The sequence below is a fragment of the Archocentrus centrarchus genome, chromosome 10 (assembly GCF_007364275.1).
Source record: "Archocentrus centrarchus isolate MPI-CPG fArcCen1 chromosome 10, fArcCen1, whole genome shotgun sequence".
NCBI lineage: Eukaryota > Metazoa > Chordata > Actinopteri > Cichliformes > Cichlidae > Archocentrus > Archocentrus centrarchus.
Window position 1 is genome coordinate 11,239,998 of NC_044355.1, and position 26,826 is coordinate 11,266,823.

General features: G+C 39.4%; 1 protein-coding gene across 1 annotated transcript in view; it reads left to right on the forward strand.

The window, feature by feature from the left end:
• The first annotated feature begins 361 nt into the window (after positions 1-361).
• Positions 362-26,826, forward strand: part of drp2 (dystrophin related protein 2) — an 86,674-nt gene continuing 60,209 nt past the window's right edge. Inside the window, exons 1-2 of the mRNA XM_030739048.1 lie at positions 362-521; positions 19,038-19,194. Of these exons, the coding sequence (XP_030594908.1) occupies positions 475-521; positions 19,038-19,194 (204 nt within the window). The 5' untranslated portion in view covers positions 362-474. The remainder of the gene's footprint in view (positions 522-19,037; positions 19,195-26,826) is intronic.

Below are 26,826 nucleotides of genomic sequence, written 5' to 3' on the forward strand. Positions count from 1 at the left end.
AAGACAGAATTGTGTGGGTCACACATAGCAGAAGTTTAACCAATATATTGATTAAAATGAGCAATAATGTGCCTGTTCTGCTTTGTTTGTGTGAGACAGATAACTTAAAGTACAGCATCTGAAAGTGCCCATGAGTTCAGTTAATGGGATGGAGTGGTTATGCAGTAATTGCACTGCTGTCACACAACAGTACCACTGCCAAAGCCAAACATTTTTACCTCAGTGGATTTAAATATAAGGGCAGAACAATAATTATCAATAGGCTCATTCAAATTTTTCAAAAGTGTGATACTGTAATACTCATCTGTGTGTTTCCTGCTGTGTGTCTGCTCTGTGTGTTTTTCAGCTGCGGGGCGGCCTTCGTGGCCGGGATGCCACTGTGTGCCATGCCAGTCCACAGTGGACGGTGAGGGGCAGGAGGAGGGGACCGAGTGTAGGAGACTGAGAGGGGGTGGCCCGAATCAAACAGGCGAAATGAACCTCTGCTGGAATGAGATCAAACGCAAGTCTCACAATATCCGGTGAGTTAACACACACTAATTTTCACAGAGGTCAAAACAATTTGGTAAAGCCTGCAACCGTCTGAATGGATGGATGTTTTCAAAGAAACATACTGTATGTATCTGGGAATGAAGACTGACTGCAGACTTTTTGGGTGAAATGAACCTGTGGTGATTGCCTGCAGTTCATATCCTCAGCTGTGTGGTAACAAAATTGCTGATTGCCCTTCTGAATCTGCAAGTTTTTCTCAGAAGATATAAACATGCTTCTTTTAGGGCACAGATGATTGTAAGCTGCATCCAGTCAGCTTTTTTTTTAAGGAATTCACTCAGTTTAACTTAATGCTTAATGTTTCTAAAGCCAGTCATTTCTATCCAGGCACTGATGGGACAGGAAAAAAAAGGCAAAAAATACTTCCTTCCCTCTTTATAAACACTTTAGAGAAGTAAGAATGCTTTTGGCTTAACAACATTTAAGACTAAGAATGTACAGTATATATAAATGCTAAACCAAAGTTTTAAAAATGCACCCTTATTTATGGCTCCTGTCATTTTGTGGTTATATCTCTGGGGAAAAAAACCAAAACAAATCAAGTTCATATCCAGACAGTCACACAGCAGTTTGAAGCTAATGTAATATCCATTTACACTCTTCTTTCCCAGGTTTCCATTTTCCACCTAATGAATCTGCATGTTGCCATTTACTGCACTCAGGCAATTAAAAGCATTGTCTGATAATGTGCTGTCACACAATAATGCATATTTCAGTTCTTTTTCAACTCAGCGTATTAATTATTCCTATACTGTAATATAGGTTAATACTGCCATTGCACAAGTTGCACTCGAGAAAAGTGCCAGCGCAAAACAATTACAGGGGGTTCGTGTTATTCTTTGATGCTTAATTGGAGACTGTCTGGGCTTGCCGCATCATTTTTGTTTCTTCAATTCAACTGGCATCCTGTTTAGACAATTGGCCCCTTAATTGCTTACTTGACCCTGATGTATCTAGGAAGGGGGAGGGGAAGGTTAAGGAACGATAGTTGTTAAATTGGGTAGGACAGTTTCCCCTGCAGTCCTGTGTAATGAGATCACTATGGATGGCCTGCAGTGGCTGTTTATACCCGAGCTACACTCTGACTTCATCAGGCTGAGGGAGGAAGAGAGGAATACAGGACGACGTCGATGCAGGAAGGAAGAGAGAGATAGAGAACGGGTATTAAATCTTCACACGGGGGAGATGGCTGCAAGAAAATGGGAGTGGCAGGACGGAAAGAAGAATGTAAGAATGAATGAACGAGAGAGAGCTTTACTGAAGAGCTGTCTAACCTTGAGGGCGAGTGCTGTCCAGATGAAACGTTTGACTGCATTCAGTGCCAGCGGCTGGACAAGTGCAGACAACTGGCTTTATAATGGCTTGTCTGGCATTGATTGACAGGTGGTTGAGGCTTTGTTCTAATAAAGTAATGTGAATTTCATTCTATTGTTTAAACTCTCCTACATTATCCTTTATAGTATAGTGTACCTAGACTGAAGTACTTTAAACTTTCCCTGTTTTACTGCATTTTTCTTTTCTAAAGTCTGGCTAACAGCTCTGTGAGGCTGTAATTAAGCACCGTAGCACTTTGAGCTAAGTGCTCACAGTGAAAAATGTGCACATTTGCATTTGAGGTAAGCAGGTGTGGGGTTGACAAGTCTTCCAAACTAAACACATTGGCCTTTACTTCCTGCCATGGAAACAACACGTTTCAACGTGCCTAAAACGACGTATAGACGCATTTCCATTTAAAAAGGAATGACAGAGCCCACATTAGGAGGCACGTGCTTCTGCTTGCACAAACACAATTAATTGTTGAACAGGATACTAGAATTTGACTCTCATCAGGAATCATCAACTTGAATCATTTTCACTTACTATATGGTAAAGGCTATGAAATGATCATGATTTTGATTAAAATACTCCTTTTTACCACTCTGAGCATGATAGATGACTCTTTTTTTCCCTAGGTTTCCAGGTTGCAGAGGTCTCTAAAAATGATGGCACCAGCACACACATTACATGTTTTCCACACAGCATTTATTTCTCGTGGTTCATAGTGTTTTTCCTGTGTTTGCCTTTGTTGTTATGGGCTTCTTTTTATTGCTTTTCCGTTTGAGTCTGTTGTTTTACTTGTTTTTCTTTCTTTGTCTCTTTTCCCTCTTTTGTCTGCTTCACTTTCATTAGCATCATCCGTTTAGTTTTGTGTTCTGTTTCATCCAGTCTTTCCCCTCGTGTTTTGTCAGTCCATCCTTTTTGCTTGCCTGTGTGCATCTCCTGTGCTTTGCTTTCCTTAGCAGGCCTCTTGTGTTCATAGTGTTTTAGTTATTGCTGTTTGGATTTGTGTGCAGGAACTAGCGTTCCCTACCTTTTTTATCCAGTGTTTGAGTCCCTAAACTTTGGGACAGAGGGTCTCAGTGTTATCGCACTCCCAGTTTTTCACTGCATAAAGTACTAACATTTGCAGATTGAAGTTAATGACATATTGCTGCTTATAGAATCACTATCTTTGCAGGTATTTGGATTGATGGTGGAGCCACTTGATAGACAGTGAATGACCAAAGTACATTCTTGTCAAACCAGTTAGTAACAGTTGAGATATTTCAGTCTGGATCAAAGTGATTAGCTGTCATCCTTAGAATGATACCCCAAGCATAGCTTACGAGCAGAAAAAGAAAAGCAGTTTTTCAAAATTTGCTGATTACCCTGCATGCTCCTGTTTCTGAAAACACTCAGAGAATTTATCAAATTAAGATAAGGAATAAATCGTGTAACGAAATGCATTCTCTAACCATTTACCGACAGCAGTGGCTCTGTGAATTTATCAGCATGACACAGTGTCGCTCAGCTAATTGGACTCAGTGCTGATAACAGAAGGTTAGGGGTTTGATCACTTTTTTTGGCATCTTGTGCAGAAAATTGGCCAAATCATTATGCCACGAGCCACTCCACTCACACTCACCCTCACCAGCTGTGTACCATGTGCTATTGACTACAAAACACTTGATGCCTTTGGCAAAAAATGTAGACACGCTGTTTTTATTGCTGTGTGCTTTGTACTCTATCAAGTTTGGGTTTAATGTCTTATGCTGCACTGAGATAATAGCCCCAAACAAGTGGACCACAACAGTATATTGCACAGTGTCTATCATAATCACTGCTGACTGATTATGAATATATATATGTAAAAGAGACATTTATTACTCCAAGCATATTGCCGATGTTATTCAGCCATCTGTAACTATTATATAAGAAAATACAATATGAGAGTGTAGGTGGTTTCAGTAAATTTATACTATTTTCTCAGTGGGGGGGCTGTGTCTTATAAAAAGGATCTGTTTTTCTTTTAGTTGTTGTGTAATTTATTCAATGGACAATCAGAGAATTATCTTTGATTCCTTCTTCATGTGTCAGTTTGTGCCCATTTGACTAGATACCTTTAGTAAATTTGAAAATCAAGAAAAGGGAGCTTGTGCTGCCTTTGTTGAACCATGATATCGCTGAATGAAGCATCTTTTAAAATTGTAAGGGAAAAAAATGTGAGGCTTGTGCAGCTGTCACATTCCATCTGTCTTTGGACTTGAACGATCCGTTTCAAAGCGAAAATTAATCCAACTAATCCGTGTGTGTTTCTGAAGCTATTATGGCCCTGTGTGGTGGTGCTTCTATGGCACTTTGAAACAAATGGTACAAATGGGCGTGTGTGTAATTTTGTGTGTAATGTAATTTTTTCCCATCAAATTTTACACTTTATCAGGGTTTTCAGAGGATGAATCCAACTGGCTTTGGTGATCCTTTGGCTTTTCCTTCATGCCACATTGAGGTTCCTGTTTATGGCTTTTAGTGATACATTTGAGTGCTATTTTACTCACTGCCATGAAACGTGAAGCTGTATACTTTTAAAAGTCTTTTACCTCTCACTCATCTGCCCCAGTACACGATAGTTAGCAATCTGACCAAGGCAACGAGTCCTCCTAGTAAACACTCATTATTTGTTTGTGCCTACCATTGAGTAGAGTGTTTCCATTCAATAGGGTGTACAAAGTTTACCTTAAGACGCTGTTGAAGCAGACTTGGCACAAAGACCTAATTTATGATTAGGTTCGAGAAATTTTTGTTTTTTGATTATCAGGTTAAGGTTGGAGAAGTTTGAGGGCCAAAAAAATAAATGCTGGATAAGTCAGAATTGGGAGCTGAACTGCTGACCTTATGATAGAAAAATAATGGGCTTAACAATTTTTCTTTTATCTAATGCATTGGTGTGTGGGGATAATGGAAATAAAGGCCACTAGTTGAGATACAACAATTCACACAGCTTCTAGAGGCATCTTAACTCGACACTGTAACACCTGCTTTCACAAACAACCTATCTGGTCATTTTAGTGGGGGAGGACATTCTCAATCGTGGCGTATTTCCACTGAGGTCGGCTCTGCTGCATCCTATTTTTGCACACTGTGGTAGTCAAACAAAAATAGGCTGTTGCTGAATCATCACAGTTCATTTGCAGGTATGAGTTAGCGTCCTCCAAGCAGACTTTCTGTGATAGTTTAGTTGATTACTGTTAACCATATTGATAACAATAACAAGCTTTGTTGCGGTTCAGGCTGTGCCACATAGGGACATGCCCACTGTTATTCACTGCAGGGAATGCCCACAGGGGTTCGTGTGGGTAGCTCAGTGGCATGCTATGAATTTATTTGCCGCATGGCTCAGATAACTGCAGAGAGCCAACCACCCACGCTCAGCGTCTGTCTGAGGGCAAAGGGAGACCTCTGAGTCTGTTTTTGTCTCTGTTTTTGTTATCGTCACAACACCTCCTCTCTATTCACAACTATGTCTATCAGTACCCTTCTCATTCAAGATGTCTTTTAATCCAATTTATTTTTCATTTCTGTACATTTTCCTCTTGCCCTCCATGCCTTGTTTTGCTGTTTTGTTTTGTTTTTTTCTTGTACTGTACATTACCATCCTCCACTTCCACATCATCCTATGCTTACTAACCTTCTAGAGAACTTAGTACTGGCCCTTTGGTGATTTGTGTCCCACTTTTCCTTCATCACCCCCAGAAAAAGCTACGGAATGATGCCCACAGGACTTATTTAGCTCCAATTACATGTTAATGATAATTATATTGTTCAAGGCTGGAGGTGAAAACCCAATTCTTCTACAGTTGTTAGTGACAGGGGGTGATATATGTGGGGCTCTTTGGGGAAGTTTAGCCATCAATCATTTAGTCACTCAAAGGAGTGGATTTTGTTTTTAACTGCTGCCCAAGAATCATATCAAGATCTAGCGTTTTATTTCTGGGTATGAAAAAAGGCAGCATTCTTCTCAAGTGCTTTGTATATATTTGCTCAGTCTCACTGCATGTCCCTGTAATACTGATGGATGAGGTTTCAGCTGCAAGGCCAAATGTTGTAAATGTGGCCCACATATCAGGGTTTTGATTTTACCATTTGTTTCGTGTGTAAGCATTTTGTACGTCTTAATCAATTACCAAATCAGTGCTATGATAATTGAAAGAGTCCCAACACGGTGCTCCCTTCTCTTTCCTTGAGAGGCTGCCATTGATGTCATGCATATCTCACTGCTCAAAAGCTGGTAACCAAGGAAATGAAAATCTGAAAAAGAAGGGATCACATCTTCAAGAGAGCATATCTGGTGGAAGGGCTGAGAAAACAAACTTTGATACACTTTAATGATAAAACAAATCATTGTGGGATTGGAATCCCCTGTGTGTGTGTGTGTGTGTGTGTGTGTGTGTGTGTGTGTGTGTGTGTGTGTGTGTGTGTGTGTGTGTGTGTGTGTGTGTGTGTGTGTGTGTGTGTGTGTGTGTGTGCGCGCATTAATCCTGAGCTGTAAAATGCTTGAAATTAAAGAAGAGTGAGTAGAGCACTGAACTGTCCCTTCTCACCAGCATTTGGTGTGGAACAAATCAGAAGTGGTTTGTACAGATTAGAGACAACGTAGGACTTTTTGGATTGCTGCAGTGTTTGACTAGCTGTAAAAATAATGAGGTTTTGTGCTCACCCTGTACAGAGGCTGAATGGTTTATATGAAGCAAATCAAATCCACAAATGGGAGGAAACAGTCTGTCTGAACCACGAGGACAATGAGGGATTTGGACTTTTTTTTTTTTTTAAACATTAGCCCTGTTTACATGCATCCTCCCATAGTAAGACCTGCATGGGGGGTAAATATGGACCACTGAGCTAAAGACTGTTCAATTTCATGACAAAAAAAATAAATGTTAGTAATAAATATAGCATTGGTTACATTTTTTAATGGAGAACAGAATTTAGGCGCTTATCAAGTAGTTACTGTTTCCTACTGGCATGCTGGAAGCAACCATTAATATCGGCAATAAGAGAGTTAGGGTTTTCAGTGGAAGGAGAAATTAATCATGGTGTAGTTAAATGCAATAATATGGGAAATGTGAATTCACTCTTTAATTTCACAAAGTAAAGTTTTGGTCACTTTGTTTCCCAAACTTCACGTCTGTTTTTTACACCCGGTGCTGTATCCCAGTATAAAAAATGTGTTTTAATGTGTTACCAAACAATCCTTGCTATGTATTGTCACTTGGTTATATTGTATTTAATGTCTAAATCCCATCCACAATAGTATAATGACTTAGCCTCTGGGGATGCTCATGCTCCCATTGTGATCTGTGGAAATCTATATATTAGATATTCAACTGCAGTCTTATGTTTTGATTTATAAGTGAAGGGAGTACAACTAGACATGTGCAGATGCATATGTGTTGGATAGATGTTTCTCCAATATTGGCCATGGTTATTGTGGCTGCTATCATTAATTCTCTAACATTTAACATTCAAATGACCAAATACTTAGTTGACTGTAGGTAGCACCAAAATAGCCCCAAAATATGACGCCCCCAACATCTTAGCAGACAGTGATCTAGCATCAAAGACATCTTGTTGCCATGTATTTTAAAACGTGTCACCTCTCTATAGTGATTTTTTTTTCTTCTTCTTTTTCTTCATGCATCTAGTTTAAGCTATATTGTTGTGTGCAATCATTTGTTCAAGACAAATAATTACCTCATATTTTAGATTAGAAAGGATTAAAAAATACACACACAGCATGCATTTATTCAGTTTGTCATAGGCCTCTCTTAGTGGCAAATAAAAAGCTGTTAGTCCAGTAAACTTCACTGTATGGTCTAATTTTTCTTTCTTTCATCATCTTTGACTGCATTGAGTACTGTGATGAATTAGCACTCAGTAGTAGTGGGGGGGGGCGGTGGGGGGGGGGGGGGGGGGGGGGGGGGGGGGGAGTTCTGCTAGAAAGGGTTTTACATTACTATGGCAACTAGAAACCATGAGCTGTACTTGCAAGTGCATGGTTTACTTTAAAAATTAGTTGTCTAATGTACTTCTTTGATGTGTTATAGTGTAATAGTATTTGCTGTTTATACACTTTATCATCATTTAAAAGGTCTGGAAATAGTGAGGAGAGGCAAGTGATAATTACAGAGCAGCATATTGCTGACAGAGCAGTGTAAGTGTTCAAAAACACATAATTTGTGAGGTACATCTTGCTAGTAGAGGCCATTTCAGTACAGCAAACTCACTGTCATGTCCAAGAAACCAATTTGAGATGGTTTTTGAGGTTTGTGATATGTCTCATTATCCTGCTGGGGATGAACACCGGCAGAAGCTATACTCAGGTAGGCTGTGGTGTTTAAACAATGCTCAAAGTGTGCCAAGAAAATATTGCCTACACCATTACACCACCAGCAGCAGCCGAACTGTTGATATGAGGCAGGATGGGTCCATGCTTTCATGTTTTTTATGCCAAATTCCTATCATCCAAATATTGCAGCAGAAATTAAGACTCAACGGTTTTCCAGTCTTCTTTTGTCCAGTTTTGGTGAGCTCCTGTGAACTCCGTCAAGGTTCCACGTGTTCACAGATGCTCTTCTGCAAACCTTGGTTTTGAAGTGTGGTTATTGTTACTGTTAGCGTTACTGTTGCCTTGAATATTGGCTCAAAGCAGTCTGGCCATTCTCCTCTGACCTCTGGCATCAACAAGGAATTTTTGCCCAGAGAATTGCCGCTTATTTGACATTTTCTTTTTTTTGGACCATTTTCTGTAAACCCCATAGAGTAGATTAGCAGTTTCTGAAGTACTTTACTTAATTTACTTATTTGAAAAGGGACCGTGTGCAATATTAATTTGATGCATTGTACCAGAGTTAGCTTAAAGGTAATTGGCATCTGCAGTCCCTTGGCTAGTTACAGCATAACAATAATGTCAACTAAAAAGTTAAACCACACAAGACATCCAAACACCCATAAACACCAAAGGAAAAAAATGACATCGGTGTTTACAAATCTGTGAGTCAAATACAGTACCAGTCACAAGTTTGGACACATTCACCCATAAGTGAGTGTGTCCAAGCAGAGGAGGTATTTCTTTAGCTACCTTCCTAAAACACTGGAAATGAACAAAACCTTATGGCGCACAATTTGTCACGACTAAAAGTGACAAGACAAACACAAATACTGTCAGTAAACAAACATCAGCAGCACCAGCAAGTACAATCATAGTCAAAAATGTTAATAATTTTTATTATTTGCTGGAGGAGGTATTAAGTGGCAATAGCTACAAAGTAATTTTCATTTCATCTTTTTCTGATGTGTCTCTGCAGCTTCCAAAAAGCTCCTAGTTATTTGTCAGCGTGGTTCAGCAGAAACACCAGCAGCACATTGAATGCATTCTGCTTTAGTGAGCCAGAGTGATCAATGACTGCCCCCTCTTCAATCCTAGTCTTAGAATGTTTTTAAAGCAGCTAATGTAGCTGTTTAAACATCTGAATACTGAAAATTCAATAATTTGCTCCTTTAATAAAATATGTTAACAGCCTCCAACTTCTGTCAGCGTCTTCTTCTCCGTGCTCTTCCGCAACAAGTTATCTATAATGAATGAAAGCGGAAGTATAGTAGTGATATTTAGGCAATGCAGCTAACCAACAAAGGAAGGGTCCACTCAGGAGTCCCAGCACTTCTCTGTGGTATTTTCATGATAAAATCTAACAGACTGAAGAAAATAATTCCACACAGTCTCATAAGCATAAAGCAGTGATAAACATGCTGATCCATGTCTGGATGAATGAACACAAACACATTAACTCGCACATTCAATAAAAAGAAATAATGTTTTTGATGGAAAACATCTGGTCCTCAGACTCACAGTAATGTGCACACAATAAATCTGGAAAATATATCACTGGTTTTCTTTATTGTCTCCACACATACACGGAACATATGCACTCTGGTTTTAAGGGAGACGGGGTATTGTGTGACCATTTCAGTAGTAGTCTCTCTTGCTTCTTATTTGTCATCTTTTATTCTTTTCATGTGTCTTCAGCGTTACACCTTTTACACCATTTGTACTATGTGTTGTGCTAATGACACATCCTGAGTATGTACTGGGAAACAAAAGGAAAATAATGTTTCCTTATTTATATTCATATGTGCCTACTCAACCCTTGTCTGTACATCCATGTCTGTGCATTTGCATAGAAATTCAGCCTGGTTTTCATTCACGTCTTTACATGCCAGTGCAGTGTCAAATTGCTCTCTGTAATAGGTGAACCATTTTAGCTGGAGACATTTATAATAGCGTGTCTTTGCTTACTCTACATACTGTCGCCATCTCCCAGAAATATCTGAGACCGTATATTGGCACATTGTTTTATAATTATGATGTGGAAGAGTGCATGATTCACATAGGACTTTCTGAATGTGGGTAATTATAGCAGTGAGTCACTGATGCACAAAAAGATGGGCTCATTGTTCTTATTAATTAAGAAGGTTTAGTTTCTGTTCTTAAAGGTACAATAGTCAAGATTTTTAAGGGCAATATAAATCCTAATTATAATAATAATATAGAAAACAATCTTCCTCTGCCTGAATTGCCAAATAGACTGCTTTATATGTCGAAATATTCCAAGTTGAGTATTGCTACTAAGTACAGTAGCAGTGTCAGAGTGAGGTAATTTTTCTTATCTATTTCTATTCTTTTTTATTTGTGTTGTCACTCACAGCTGCAAGCTTGCAAAGTTTTTAACTTGTGCGGCTATGAGGAATTTGTTGCAGGAATATATTCCCTTTGGCTGTCATATATTGTGTATATTCAAATGCATACAGTATTTCCAATTGTAGATTGTAGTTGCTGCTCTGCTCATGTCACTCATCACGTATGTTCCCTAGAAATATCAGAAAGATGGCTTTTGGAAGAAATGCTTTAGGCTAGGCATCAGTAAAACTCCTCCACCACAGGAGAGGTCTCTGAATGCATCACACATGACACAGTCTACCCCTACAGAGCACAAAATCAGAAGGAGAAAAAGGAGGGAGAAGCTTGGGGAAAGCTGGTAAACATGAATGTGCTTTTCACAGTGTACTTTTCATACACTTTATTGATATTGACAGTCAAAACTTTGAGTTACCTACCGCTGCCATTTGAAAATATAGAGCAAGCTTTGCAGTACACACAATATGCTCTGTGCAGGTGAGGGATGGTGACCCAGGTCCAAGGGTCTTGGGTCTTTCCATCACACTGGGATATATATATATATGATACACAGGCGTGTCTCCATATAGTTTCTGAAGTATCTCACTAGACTCACTAGTTTTGTTTATATAAAATAAGAGCTCATGCCACATGTTTTTTGTAAGTGTCAGTAGGCATAAATCTGTTAATCTCTGGGGCTTGAAAAAAAAAGTTGAACTGGGAAGACAGATGGTTTGAAAGAGGAGTAAAAGAAGCCATCTATGTCTACTGTGAACTGCCATCACTGAACAGAGGAGGTGGATTACATCACCAACTTTCCCCCCTTTTACAGAGCTGCCCTGAGCTCCCTCCCCAGGCACCTCAACCCCCATTCACACCTTTGTTCACCTTTGCACATGAACAATAGTGGGTCACAACCACTTCCAGGGGACTACGCCCACTGGGGTTTAAATACCTGGTTCTCTCCACCTTTTGGTCTGAGAGCTGAAGAAGCCTTTCGGATGAGAGGTGAAATGTCTTCAAGAAACACAGAAGTCCAGTCACCCTTTTTTCAAGCCCCAGAGACTACTACAACCTGGATGACTGAGAACCTGCACAGACATAAATCTGTTAGCTTAACTTTCTGATCAATTCTAGCTGCATCTTCTTTCTTTTAGCATTTATAAACTGCACTGGCGTAACTATCCTTTCTGTAGATGTACTTATTTTAGACAGGTTGCATTTTGTTGCAAATGTTTGCACCAAAACATACGAAAAGATTTAGTCTAAGTACAGGAGTAGCCTAATAATTTTAAAATATGCACACTTTTCTGAGCAGTGAAAATTAGAGACTGCAATTAGAGGCGAAAGGTGGCTGAACAGCAAGAAAGTGATTTGTACTCCCACGGGAGGAAAATTCATTTTGAATTTGAGCGTTGAAGTGAGTCATCAGAGGTGTTTTCAAGTCCAGTTTTATACTAATGATATGAAAGAGGGCCAGCCATTTTTTTATTTCTTGATTTACTTATTCAAATGTTTTATGGGTACCCCTTTTTTCCCCCATCAATTTCTTGTAGTTGGTTCTTGGCATTTCATTCCACAAAGACATCGTGCAGATTGTTTAGGGGAAAAAAAAAAGAAAAAAGCTACGGTTGGTCATCTTTGCCATCTTTCTTGGCCAGGTCATGACTTTATATTCAGCTAATGCAGCAGATTGAGCTGCTTATCAACCAAAATTGTTGTGTAGTTAGATTTATGGGACTGAAATATGCTGACTATGACGTTATTTTTCACGCAGTTGGCACCAAGATGAAAATATCCAAAGTAACTTGTTTCATTGGTGGAAGATTTTCTGACGTGCCCGTTACAACAAGATGCTTCATTCAATTATGGAAGAGTGGATTAAAAAAGAAAGAAAAGTAAAGAAGGTCAATCTGGTATTGTATTAAGGTAAAAACAATTAAATTAAATTTAAAGCAAAATTCAAAACCAGAAGGAGATTTTTTTTGAGGGGGGGGGGGGGATACCCATACTGTATACAGAATTGAATACTTTGCCAAAATGCAGTCGTTCTTTCAACAGGGCCATCACACTGGCAGCTCTCTTGCAATGTCTTGCAATTGAGAGAGAAAGAGATGAGGGGGCTGTGCTCAAAGCTTCTCTGGGCCCCGAGGCAACACACTTGCAAGCTGCTCTCTTCTAAATCAGGAGAAACACAGGGCATATCCTCCTATGCATGAATTAATCATTGAACCAAGCACTAAGTTTCTCCCTGTAATCTTTTCTTACTGATTGGGGAGTTGGATTTCTGTTTGACCATATTATTTACCTTAGATGTTAATTGTCAAGAAATGTGGGGATACTGCATTGATTTTATTCCACCTGAAAGAACACTGACTTACACTGAATAGGGAACAAAAGAGCAGTGCTGTTTTATATTTACACCCAGAACATTGTGATTGGGATTCTTCTCCAGTGCTACCACAGTGATGAGCTGATAATGATTCAGTGTCGTTTTCAAGGACACAGAGATGTTGATTGTTACCTCAGCTGTTGCAGCAGAAATCTTCATATTCACAACAAAGATCAGTCTCTCTAATGTTGGGTGGCATATTTTATCTGTTATGAATCATTCGCATGACGCTAATCCAGGAAATGAAAAGGTCTCCAGTCTTCACGGTGACAATATCTGGTATTTTGAGTACTAGTTTCAATTCAGACTAGACTATCTCATCGTTTGCGCACGTGCAACTGGGTACCTTTCAATCACTAGGCTGTTGTCTGTGATGCCAGCAGACGACTCTGTACATTGAGTGTGTGCTGTGTCAAGGGCAGACACAGGAAGCAGTCTGCCATGCACTCAAGCATCGCCATTAGCCCATTTGTATTGATTATTTCTGGCGCTGCCATCAAGCCTGTTGGCTATTTTTGAGCAGCCTGAGACAAGGGCACACATACAAGCTCATGCATGGCAAAAACACAAACAGACCCAGAAACTTTTGTGCTTTTGTTAATTTTCTCCTTCTGTTCCTCAATGTACTTGTATACAACCATGTGAAAAAGTTTTTTTTTTTCTTCTATGCAGTCCTGTGGAAAATGAAGCACACCATTACAGCTTCCATAGGATTTAAGTAATTAAGTAGCAACCTGGTGATTCTAATCAAATGCACTCGATTAACTGATCATCAGCAAGTGTGACCATCGCTGTAAAAGCAGAAGTTTTGGCAGTTTGCTGGTCTGGACCATTCGGGCATGTATTAACAGAATGCCACAATTTTCCAAGGGGTGGATATCCCAGCAAATTCACCCTAAGGCCAAATCATGCAATGCTCAGAGAAATTGCAAAAAAACCTGACTGAAAAAAACACAGCATATCAGCCCAAACATGTCATACCATCTATCAAGTATTTTGGTGGAGGAGTGATGATTTGGGCTTGTTTTGCAGCCACAGGACCTGAACACTTTGTGTCGACCATGATCTCCCCTGTATACTAAAATGTTCTAGAGTCAAATGTGAGGCCATCTGCCTGACAGCTCAAGCTTGCACAAATTTAGGTCATGCAACAGGACAATGATGCCAGCCACAGCAGCAAACTCTAAAACAGAATGGCTGAAACAGAGAAGAATCAAGGTGTTGCAGTGGCTCAGTCCAATGGTGGGACCTTAAGAGAGATGTGCATAAATGAATGCCTGAAAACCTCAATGAACTGATGCAGCATTGTAAACAAGAGTGGGCCAAAATTCCTCCACAATGATGTGAGAGATTGATAGTCAACGAAAACAGTTACATCAAGTTATTGCTGCTAAAGATGGTTCTACAAGCTGCTGAATTGTGGGGAATACTTAGGATTTTATATGTTTTTATATGTAGACTTTAATTCTAAGAAACTCTAACAAAATATGTGTACTTTCAAAAATAAATTTAATTCAACAACAACAAACTGAAGACTTGAGTGTGAGCCACTGCACAATAAACCTGTTTTCATTACACTGTCAACTGGGTGACATATTTCTGTATTTCCATGAACATGGGCACTGTCATTTATTTTTGAGTCAGTCTGACATAACAAGTCTACAAGCCAAATTTTCTACCCCCCAGAGTTGAAAACAGTCCCTAGCAAAGACATTATTTACATTTATTTGAGTAAGTTAAACAAAAAAAAAGTATATGTAGCTAAGGACCTTATATAATTGGGAAAAGGTAGAGATAAATGCAAAGCTAAAACAGATTGAATGTTGGACTGCAGACTTTCATGAAAGGTAATATTGATAAATGCCCACTATATTTAAAATAGGCAACAAATGAACTTTATGATGTCATGCTGTTCCAGCCATTTGTGCATTGTGTGTTCTTTTGATCCAAAACAGCAAAGAAAAAACATCAGTCAAGATGAGTTTAAGAGCTGAGCGCATTTAAATAATTCCTTGCAAAGAAAGAAGAGCTCACCCACCCTACCTTTTCCTCTTTTGGTACTTTTTCTGGCCACATACACTCATAATCCCTGGCATCTCCTTATCTAATGCTGCAAAAGCTGACCCATAAAAAGCACCTAAATAAATATCATGATCTTTCCAGTAGCGATAAAGTAACTTCAGTCAGCCTCACATACTGGCAGCCTGGCCTCTCTGTAGCTTAGCAGGGCAGGAGTTGTTCTTGGCAGCCTCCACCATGTGACAGCGATTTCATTCCAGCACAGGCACCGCTCTATTTGTTTCACCCTCGGTGTATGTAATGGAAGCAGCAGTGATCAGCGAATGTGCTCTGAGCTGTGTATGTGTGTGTTTCTTTGTGCATGTTCCGATTGCTTGCGTGACTATCTGCTGCATAGTTCGAAGCATTTTGAAGCTTCTCTGCAAAAGTGCCAGGGTAGTCCTTTGATGGATGACCTTACTTAGATATATCCGAGGCCCTGGTTTGCTCTTACTTGAAACAGAAACCTCATTCCATTCATGCTGAGTGATTGTATGTGTGTGTGTTTTGTATGAATGTGTGTGTGTGTACTCACGCCTATTATGGACTGACAACCTCTTCTGCAGGGGCCATGGAAAAACAGCTCCTCTCTGATTCAATTACCACAGTGCGTACAGCTGGAGGGGCAACAAGAAGCTAGGGGACATCATGGTCTGGTTCACACAGGTTTTCTGACACGGGGTTGTACAAAGAGGCCTATCAATTCTGAAATGTGCACTTACAAGCTTGATTTCACCTTTCTGTCTTTTTCTCCTTAAAGTCCCAAAGCTTTCTCACATGCGTTTCTGAAACTGCCATCCCTGAAGTGATACCTAATCCCTCATGTGTCAGAGCTCATCTGTTCCAAATTCAATTTGGAGGAAATTGCCTTACAGTCCTTTTTTTTCAGTTAGTAATATGGAATTGGTGATGATGGCATGCTGATGGTTCAGGTCAAAAGATAATGGATAAGCATTTATTTAACCTCTGTTTATGTAATTAACTGACCTTGTGTTTTGCAGAATTTTATCTGTGGTGTTATTTTATTTGATTCCAACTAAAATCTTAAAGTCACTTTGATTTCATGTAAACCGTCATCGGAATCAAGTTAGGTTTTTACAGAGTCCTCTTTTACAGATGTGAGCAGTAACACTTCTTATTCACTCTTGCTTTCGCTCCCACTCATCATCTTTGATATGACAGTGCCAGCAAATTGTGATGTGCAGGAATAATGATATTTGAGTGCTGGCTTCTGGTGTGTAATTGAAACACGAGGAAGCTTTCACATTGCCCCCACACTGCTGGTGCCAGCTGCGCTACAAAAGCAGTGCTTCCCTCAGATAGCTCTTATGTTGCTGGCAGGTGGTGAACAGATAACTTCTTTTTGTTATATAAACTTAGTTCACTTCAGCAAACCTGTCATCTGTAACTCTGTGGCTCTCACCTTGTGCCACTACCATGTGCCATAAAATACTGCATGTGTCTTTGGCTAAATGAAATGTAATAGTCCACTAAGCTCTCACATCTCATACACTGATCAAAAGGAATTAAAGGAATACTTCTTAATCAGAGTATAGCAAGTCAGTTAAACTTGGGATATTGATCTTGTTAGTTAAGTATCAGAGGGGGTTGTTAATCAGTTTCAGCTGCTTTGGTGTTCATAAAATTAACACCAGGTGCACTAGAGGGGCAACATTGAGACAACAACAGTGGACTCACTGTCAGACACAGCAGTGGTGCACAACCATGCCCAGCCTCATATGGCCTGAGCATGCAGGCAGTTCCTGGAGGATGAAGGGAATGATACTACTGACTGGCTCCTGTGCTCGCTTGACCTAAATTCAATAGAACACCTCTGGGACATTATGTTTCAGTCCATTCAATGCCACCAGGTTACACCTCAGACTGTCCAGGAGCTCAGAGATAAAATCTGGGAGGAGATCCCCCAGGACACCATCCATTATCTCATTAGAGGCTTGCCCCAACGTTTTCAGGCATGCATACAAGCACGTGGGAGTCATAAAACTACTGAGTACCATTTTTTTGAATTGCTGCAGTGAAATTTCAGAAAAATGGACTAGCCTGCCACATCATTTTTTCACCCTGATTTTCGGGGTGACTGAATTCAAAGACACCTCTGTAGGTTGATCATTTTCATTTCCATCAAATGATGTGGCTGTCATGGTCCGGGGTCCTTTGGACCCCGTGTTTTTTTGTTTTGCTTCATTTTGTCTGTTCTGTTTTGGGATTTCTTTTGGTTGTGAGGTTTAATTGTTATTTCTAGCCCCTGGTGTTCTCTCTGTATTCTGTGTCAGGTCTGCGTCTCTGTTCCATCGTCTTACTTCCTGTTTTATTTTGATAGTTGTCCAGTCCCAGTCTCTTGTGTTTAGTTTTGCTTCCCCTGGTCTAGTCAGTGTTATCAGCGTCACCTGTGTTACCACCTGTTTTCACCTCCCTCATTAGCCCTCCTGTGTATTTAAGTCTTGTGTTTCCAGTGCCTGTTGTCGCGTCGTGGTCCCGTTTTCGTCTCCTGCTGTGTGTCTTGTTTCGCCTCGTATTTAGCCTGGTATTTTTGCTCTGTGTTTTGCCACTAGCTCTGCCTAGTCCGGCCTTTTGTTGTGTACCTGAAAATAAAGTTGAATTACCTTTTACCTGTGCCTGGCGTGTCCTGCATTGGGGTCCTCCTTCCTGCCTGCCACACAGACGATACATGACAGTGGCATCATTTCGTTCCTAACACATTACCAAATCCATATCAATACAGATATCCAGCATTAGCATCCATATAAGCATTCCTGCTTATAAACATTTGCAAAGATGTCAAAAGTATTTTAACTGCATTTTTTATGTCCATGTTTTCCTGATAGCAGTCTTTCCTCCTAGAAGTACCTTTGCAGACAAGTTGTTAAACATCTTGGCATGTTGTTGCTACCATTGCTCCTCCTCTGTGCATAGGTACAGAAGATTTTACAAGTTGGTTCAGAATCAGTTGAGTTCCAGAATCGAATAAACTGCAGTTGTTACATGTAGTGTCTATAACTTGTTCCCACACACTCCATAAGTTGGTTTTAAAGCTTCTTTGTTAAATTATCTTATCTCATGCTACCTCTCTAGCTTACCTGTGGCGGTAACCAGATATTTACTTCAGAATTGATGAACATAAGCTGTTAAAAAAAGATACCTGTGTTAGCTCTTCAGAGACTGTTTAAATTTATTATGTTATCTTAGCTTTTTTAGAATTAATTTAAATTTTTTGACTTATTGATCATCACAGTTTTGACACTCCTTCTACAGTAAAAACTAAACATCGTTCCCACAAATATTTTGCTCTTGTAGATAGCATTTCTTTGACCTTTTTTGAACCCAGCCAGTTCACCCCAAACCAGTTTGAGTGTCATTTAAGGCCTACCTTCTTTTATTCAAATGTTACTGGGTCGTTATCTTGCTGTAGGATGAACCCCTGACCAATGAGTCTGTCTTCCTTTGTTACTTGCCCTTTGCTTGCCATTCTCATAGCTATATAAAGTACTTGCTGCAGTAGAGTATTGCCCTAATAATATATTCCAGCTGGTAGTAACAACACAATAATCATCATAAATTGGGCCATCTGTTGGAATTTTTGAATATCTTTCAAGGATTAATTTATATTCTTTATCTCTGAAAAAGCACAGTTTTCATGAACTATACTTTTTTTATTTCACCTTGAGCAGTATTCCACTTACCTTCAGACTCCTAGGGTTGCTCAGTGGATTTCAAATGGAAAAAAAAAATGGGTGTTCTAAAAGCCTCAGGTGATCAGTGGAAATATAGCATCACATGGAGGTGATAATATAGCCTAGTCATCATTGAACTGCAAATTCAAGTGACACTGTTGATGAAAGGTTTGGACACTCACAAAATAAATATGTAATTATGTTGCCATTGTGGAAAGTAGAAGGTAGTGACTAATTGTCATCTGTCATATTTTAGTTGGTGAGTTGGAAAATGGCACTGTTTGCTAAAGCAATGTGTGGCTGTGTGTGCTGGCAGGGTGCGGCTAGAGGCTTTCTCCGACAACAGCGGGAAGCTGCAGCTTTCCCTGCAGGAGATCATAGAGTGGCTGACGGCCAAGGACGAGGAGTTGTCGGAGCAGCTGCCCATAGGAGGTGATGTGGGAGCTGTCCAGCACCAGAGGGAGTTCCATCAGGTAATGCGGATAATACCATTTCAGGGCAATTTTTTACATGTCCACCTACAAGACTTCATTATGTTCAAAGGGAAAAGTCATACTATAAATAAAATATATATAGTAAATCCATACAAAAGCATGAATGTATGCAGAAGCTATAGATTCATACAACATGAAAACAAAAATGCACAGATTCAGTAGGGCAATTCTATTAATATAAGTGAACAAGATTGCTTGTCTTGCAATATTAAAAGATTTCCTTCTCAATTTTAAAGTCATATATCTATTAAACATATTAAATTATGTGAAAATAGATTGGGGGCACGCCCAGGTTCATGTGCTTTGATTATGAGACAGAGCCAGTTGTCCACTAACCAAAAAGTGTTGATGTTTCCTTGGGTAAGACCTGAGTCCCCAAATTACCCCATTGTGTCATCACTATACAGAAAGCATTTTCAGTGCTTAAAGTCTAGAAAAGCACTATATAAATGCAACTCACTTACCTGCCTAATGTGTGATTTTGGAAGCAGTGCTTGCAAAGTAAGCACTTTTGTTCTATTTGGCGAAAGCTAAAATAGTCCAGATTTGAATCGCCGGAATATTCTGGAATTTAATCTTCTGCAGGGCAGTAATAGAAGGACAAGACCAGCGTGTTTGGAGTTTGCAGATAACAAGGCTCTTTTCTGCCAGCTTTTGCAGATATCACAGATATCGATCAAAGCTGCATCTATTGTCCAGTCTGAATCGATACTAGATAACTGAATCTTTCTCCAAGTTTAGCTGCCATGGATACTACTGATGAAAGTGGAGTACACTGCAGTGGGCCAGGATCTCCAAAAGATAGCTCAAACTCACAGTGCAAGCGCACATGTGCTAAACTTTGGTGGTGAATAGATAAAGAAACTGATTTACTACCAAAGTGAAATTTGAAAAAGAAAAATCCAACTAGAAAACTCGCCAATCAAATGCAAACTATACCCAGCCCACAGTTTTTTGTCCACTCAGGAATAGCTTAAATGGCATGCCTTTTAAGCAACTCCAGCTGCTAATCAGGATTATCCAAGGAATTATACTCTTATTTGACAAGACTGAACCCCAGCCACAACTACCATTTTTTAAAGCACAAATGACCCTGATATGATGTCTTTAAGTGTTGTTTTATGACATCAGCATATATCGTCCACTATAATGTATGGCGCACAAGTAAAAGTACCTAATTGTAATCATACTGTAATGTTTCCATGTTCCATCTCCTCTTAGAAGAGTAGACCAATCTTAATGAAACTTTGCATGAACATTGCCATTGCCCCATTCAGAGGTTCTGATGTTGACATCCAGGGCTGGGATTTAGAGGGATTAATTGTAGCAGGACAAAGCGCTGCACAGCAAGACCACAATTTTTAAAGTTTTTACAGACTTTTGGGCAAATAAACAAATAGATGAACACAGGGCCACATGAGGATTAGGCCTTTTTCTTTGTGAGTTGTGTGTACCACTTAATGGTGATGTGTACTGTACGTTTGAATAAAGGCAACAAAGAAGTATTACCAGTTTAAAGCTGATGGGATTGGTAGCTATTTTAAGTTTTTCTTTTTGTCGGTAACAAAGTTTAAGGCTTTAGGGAACATCGGTTAGAGCTGCTGGCAGTAACAACATGTCGTCCTCTCAGATAATTCTCGCACGATTCTGTGATTTGAACTGGTCTGTAAATCTGTTCAAGGTCTTGTATGGAAAGAGGGACACAAAAGCTCACAGGCTGAAAGAATTATACCTTAGTGATCAGTTGAACAAATCTGTTTAGACCAGTAAATGTTTTCATATACCTACTTAATACAAAGATGCTCATAATTTGACTTAAACTAGCGGTTGACAGGTGATTCTGTGCAGGTCACAGCCAGAATTTTTAGTGACAGGAGTTCAGGCGATTAAATGCAGTACTCATGTCCACATATGTACTTACTTTATTTTCTCTAGCTTTACATCAACTTGGGTCACGTACAGCGTTTGACAGTTTTTTTGTTCAGTTACATATTTTATAGCAGGAATGTTTTGACAAAGATCGTTAACAGACTGTTTGAGATATATTTCACTTCACCTGACGAAGTGCAGCTGCTGCAGTTTGGAGCAAAAAAAAAAATCAATAAAGAAGAGGTTTTCATATTTTTCACACAGAACACGATAAAAAGAACCCCTCAAAATTTCAAAGAAGTGAAATTAAAATTGGTATAGGAAGTTATTCAGCAGTGTACAATGATCTATAGAAATCTTTCTATCTTTCACACACACACACACACACACACACACACACACACACACACACACACACACACACACACACACACACACACACACACACACACACACACACACACACAGAGGGAGAGTCTATTCTCACAGAGAGTCTATTCTTACAGAGGGGTGAAAAAAGAAACACTTCCAAAGAACTGTGGCTGAGATCTCATTAGCCAAGTCTTCTCAAGTCTCTTACTCATCTTCATCACCCTGTAAAGATACATGGGAGTAAGGTGCTTTTATCTTATTGGCTTCTCCATTTCTCTTTTAAGGCCCTGCACACACACATAGCAGTCTTTTTCAAGCATTACATTAAGCTGGCTATAGGTTAGGTTATTAGGTTGTCAAAGTTAGTCCACTATAGAACTTTACAACAAAATTAGGAGGACTCGTGTTTTAATCAAACAGAGTTGAGACTTGATTGCAGCACTTGCAATGAGAAGTTTTATTATTACATTTTGAATTTAATTACTTCCAACAAATTTGTACTATCATTAGATTTGCCGAACGTGGTGAGGTAAATCTGGACAAATCTCTGTGTGAAATTACTTTGAAGTGCATAATCAAGGCTGGGTACCAGTATTTTAATGAGCAGTCATCCAATGCCTCAGAAAACTTTAAGAACGCAAATGTTCTCAGTTTTTCGTAAACCTACGGATGCGCTCTGCTCATTGTCTGTGAGAGCAGAGCAAGAGTCAACAGCAAGTGTGCAGTGATATTTTTGGCCTATCTGTGTCCTTACATTGCCATGCACAAAGCTTGGACTTTGATTCTTAGGTTTATCACTGTTAGATTTATGCACAGCTATTTAAAACACAGCATCACTGGTGTATCTACATTAATGTTCTTGTCAGGTGATGTTTTTTTTAAGCATTGGCTAGAGGATAATGAGTCAGTTACTTGTAATTGGAAAGCTGGATCTGCTACTAAGGCCCTTTGCCGACGCTCCCAATTGCATTTGTTTTTAAATGCCGGTTGAATATGCAACCGCATACTATAGAGCAATAATTCTTTTTGCATATAAAACCAGAGAATTTACACTTAGATATCATGCATTCACCGTGTCCCACATCACTGTATCCTTCCTCAAACGGGTTCACAGAAATCATGTAAAAAAGCGCAACCAACAAAACGTATTCCATGTGTGCTATCATTTTCATTAGCATGTAAAGTTATGGCATTTCTGTATCTAGCAAAATATGTAAATACAAAAAACTATTTTCAATTTCTTTGTGGGTTAATGCACTTTTTAGCTACTTTCTGTAGTTACTATGGATTTTCTTCATACATAGCATTAAAATTAGGGTTATGAAGATTCTATTGATGTATAGTACATTGAAATATTCCACAGAATGTAAAGGGTTAGCTGTGATGCTGATCAAAGACACCCTTCCAACATATAAGTGGTGGATATATTCTTTAGGAAATACATCGGAATGAATAGTATTTCCACATCCATCCAATTTCTTAGCAGCTTATTCAGCAGGGCTGCAGGAGCACTGGACCCAGCTGACTTAGGGTGAGAGGCGGGGCGCACCCTGGACAAGTCACCAGTCCGTCACAGATCTACGTAACACAGTCATTCACACTCACATTCATGCCTGCAGCTAATTTAAAATCATCAATTAACCTAACATATATATGCCTTTGACTAAGTACACAAAGCAGTATTTGTCTGTTTCTACAAAACAGGGTCTGAATGCATTTCATGTGTGAGCAGATCAGCATAAAAACAGGTAGTCCCCGACAGTGTCTTTACAAACTTAGATAAAATAAGTTGAATAAGTTGAAGGCATTGAGAGATCTCTTGCTCACTACATTGTTGTCATACTTACCATATATGCATCCAGTGTCCAAACCCCTTTATACCAGAATTTTCAATTTAACAAGCAAGCATAATGAGTGCAAGTTTCAATATTTTGTCTGTGAATTTTTATTGAACAGATCAAAAGGAAAAAAAATGGCTTTCCTGTGTGTTAATGATACCCACTGGTGGGACAACCATAGAAATCCCAGGATGTCTTTAAGGGAGGGAAATCTTTCAACTGAAATCTTTTTTAATTGACATGTCTTATAGCCCTGTGTGCACTGTGTTAGGGGAAACTCATAAAGTTGGTACAGACAGGAATTGCCTAACAGGCAGCTCTCTCTCACTCGCTCTCTCTTTTCCTGTGTGTATGTGTGTATATTACAGATAGACATCCTGTTAAAAAATCTCTTCAGACAGAAAGCTGAATCTGATGCAGAGGGTCCATCATGCATTGTAGTAGTTAATTAATTAGTTATTTAAATGAAATCATGCAATACATTAATCAAGAAACAATAGATATTCAAGGCATTGTAATATGCTTTAAGGGGTATGTGTGAAGGATATAAAACTATTCATCTATATCCTCTTTGGATTTCTTTGTGACAGCAAGTATTTGGAAAAACACTAACTGTGATCTTCAGGATATTTTTTTCATTTCCCAGTAAATCACCTTAGCCCTTAGTTGATATCTTCTGAACTAGGGGTGGTGTAGCTACATACACGCGCGCACACGTACAGTAGCCTTGCACCAGCACAAACTTGTAATTGGTTCTGTAACGACAGCATAGTTTCCCGTTCCACCCTTTTTCCAATTTTCTCTGCTGTCAGTTTGTGCAGTGTGTCTGAAAGGCCACTTGACAGTTATAGGTTTGTGGCTCCTGCTTCACACCACTTCAACTCCTATCTCAACTGGTACACTGTGAAAACAGACTCCCAATTAGCAGGACAGCAACAACAACAACAAAACACACCCTTAAACTCCACATTTACCTCCACAATGCTCTTTAATTTATTTTGTCCTCCTTGTCCCTTTTTCGTATCTCTCTTCTCATATCCCTGTGCTTGATTTTCATGCTTTATAACCCAGACTCTTGTTTTCTCTTTCTATAATTACCTCTTAGATGGGGCTTTTTACCCATAAAGAAAAGAGCTACAAAAAAAAAACAAGATTCCTATCAATGCTAAATATTTAGGTCTCATGAGGCTAATATGGTATATCTCATATTATGAGCTATGCGTTGCAGCTTTTGCATTTTCTCACACAAAATGCATGTTTACTTGACTTATAGTTAATTCTTATAAGTGTATTATATGAAAAAAAGCTAAAAGATTCACATTCACGAATACATCATGAGACGTGCAATTCTGATAAGACATACATAACATATGAAACATAATGTTTACTATAAGTTATTTCTATTATATCATTTCTGCGTAGTGATGCACAACTCCTCTCCTCTCCTCTCCTCTCTCCTCAAATGTCCCATTTTCAGCACAGCATGCCTTTATAATCTGTGATGCCTCCGCTTCCCGAGCGTCTGGTCGTTCTCAAACTTTTCCGACAAAGCAGGGAGGGAAATTGCATTCCAGTTTTCTATAGAGAATTAAAGCGTTTTAAGAAATGTGAATTATTGATCTTAAGTGGATTTATTCTGATGTTGTTGTGTGAGTGGAGTTCTCACTGTATCACATGTGTGTGTGTCTCTGTATGTGTGTACATCTGCATGAGTCTTGATTTGAGAGCATGTTTACTGTTCTCATATTTGGGGCAGTAATAGAAGGGTAAGATATGTATTCGGGGTTAGAGTATGTGGCTGTGCGTGTTTTGGTGTTGGGATGACTGAGCAATTTGGCAGTGGAAAGGATTTTGTGTGTCTGCAGCAGCTGCAGAGAGAAAATTAAATGAAAATTCATCCACTTCTATGTTGTCAGAAGCACATAGAAGTGGAGCATCCGGGATGAGTAAAGGAAGTCAAAATGTTTAGACCAAGTCAATGAAGTCATTTCCTCCCCCTGACTTTTTCTACTCCATGCATTATGTATCTTAATCTGATCTGAAGGCTTCGCTCTTAATGTTCCTTCAACCAAAGATGAAGCCTCTGAGTGTGAAATTTAGCTGGAATTAAAGTTTTAACATGACAGCTGGCTCAGGGAATCCATGGCTCAGCTCCTCTTTGGGCAGCAAAGCAGCTAAAGAGACGACGGAAAGAATAGAGAGCTAGAGAGGATGAAAAGTGGGCAAAGGAAAGGAAGGAGACAAGGCAAGAATGAAAGGTTAAGGAGGGAATTTGTGCTTGGAGAAATAGTGTGAGTGAGGAAGAGGAGAAAGGCAGAAAGCAGGTTTTCCTCATGACTGTTGCAGTGGGAATCTTATCTCATGCTGCAGCTCCCTGTCGTTCCGCACTTTTGCATGTTTGCGTGGTGGCGGCTGGTGTTTGCTAGTGTTTCATTTGGGGCTTTCTGTTTCACTCTTCTCACTGGCTGTTATCAGGCCTGCCGGGCTCTGGTCGTGGGGTTTTTCATACACACTGAAAGACTGTCACTGCAGTGGCTCACAGCACTGCTAATTCCAGCTAGTAATGTAGATTTTTAGCTGAAAATGTAATCTCTTTATACCATAAGAGGATTGAGAACATTGGCTTCACCTAAATAAATTACTCTGAAGAGAGGAAATATCCCTGGCATTAATTCTCACACCTGCACTATGTTTTAAACAGAACAAAGATTAGTGCAGAAGAATGGAGAAGGTTGACACATTGGCTTTCTTTGAGGCCCCAGAAAGGATCTGGCTATCTCCTCAGTGGTGTTTTAAAGCATGAAGGTGTGTATATGGGTTTGTGCCTTCTTACACACTGAACTCCTTCTCTGTAATTTGCATAGTGAGTACTGTTGAATGTGACCCAGTGGAGCTGAGCTCTTGAGCTAATTGGCTCTTCTGTGCTTGAAGGCCAGATGACCAGTGCACCCAGTAGAGTTGGTTTCCTATGTGCCCTGGGCACTCACCACAAGCAGACAGCCATGTAATTTCACGTGTGTGTGTGTGTGTGTGTGTGTGTGTGTGTGTGTGTTTAGTGATTCTGCTAAGTAACCCATGCATTTGAACAAGCTAACTTTACACCATGTACAGTATGCCATTTAGTTTTTCTTAAATATGTTAGCTCATCAACCTCTGTGGCATGTTGTAATCTTTAAGCAAGACTATGTAATGTCTGGGGAAAAAAATGAAACATTTATTCTCAACAAGTAAAAAATTCATAGACGTCAAACACACCCTTGCTCTAACCAGTATACTCAGAGGGTTTCTTGCTACATTTTACTTGTTCCACTGGTGGCTACAGAGAGAGAAACTTTGATAATGTTTCATCTCTAATAACCAGATTCCAAATATGTTTACAGTGATGCTGCATAAAGTTGTCGTTATTGACTATCTTAAGTAGAACTAAATTCAAATGAATTCTTCTTAAGATAATAAGAAATAAAGTCATTTTAAACTATGTCTTTGTAATATTAGATTTAGGCAGACTTGTCAGCTGGTGATTATTACTATG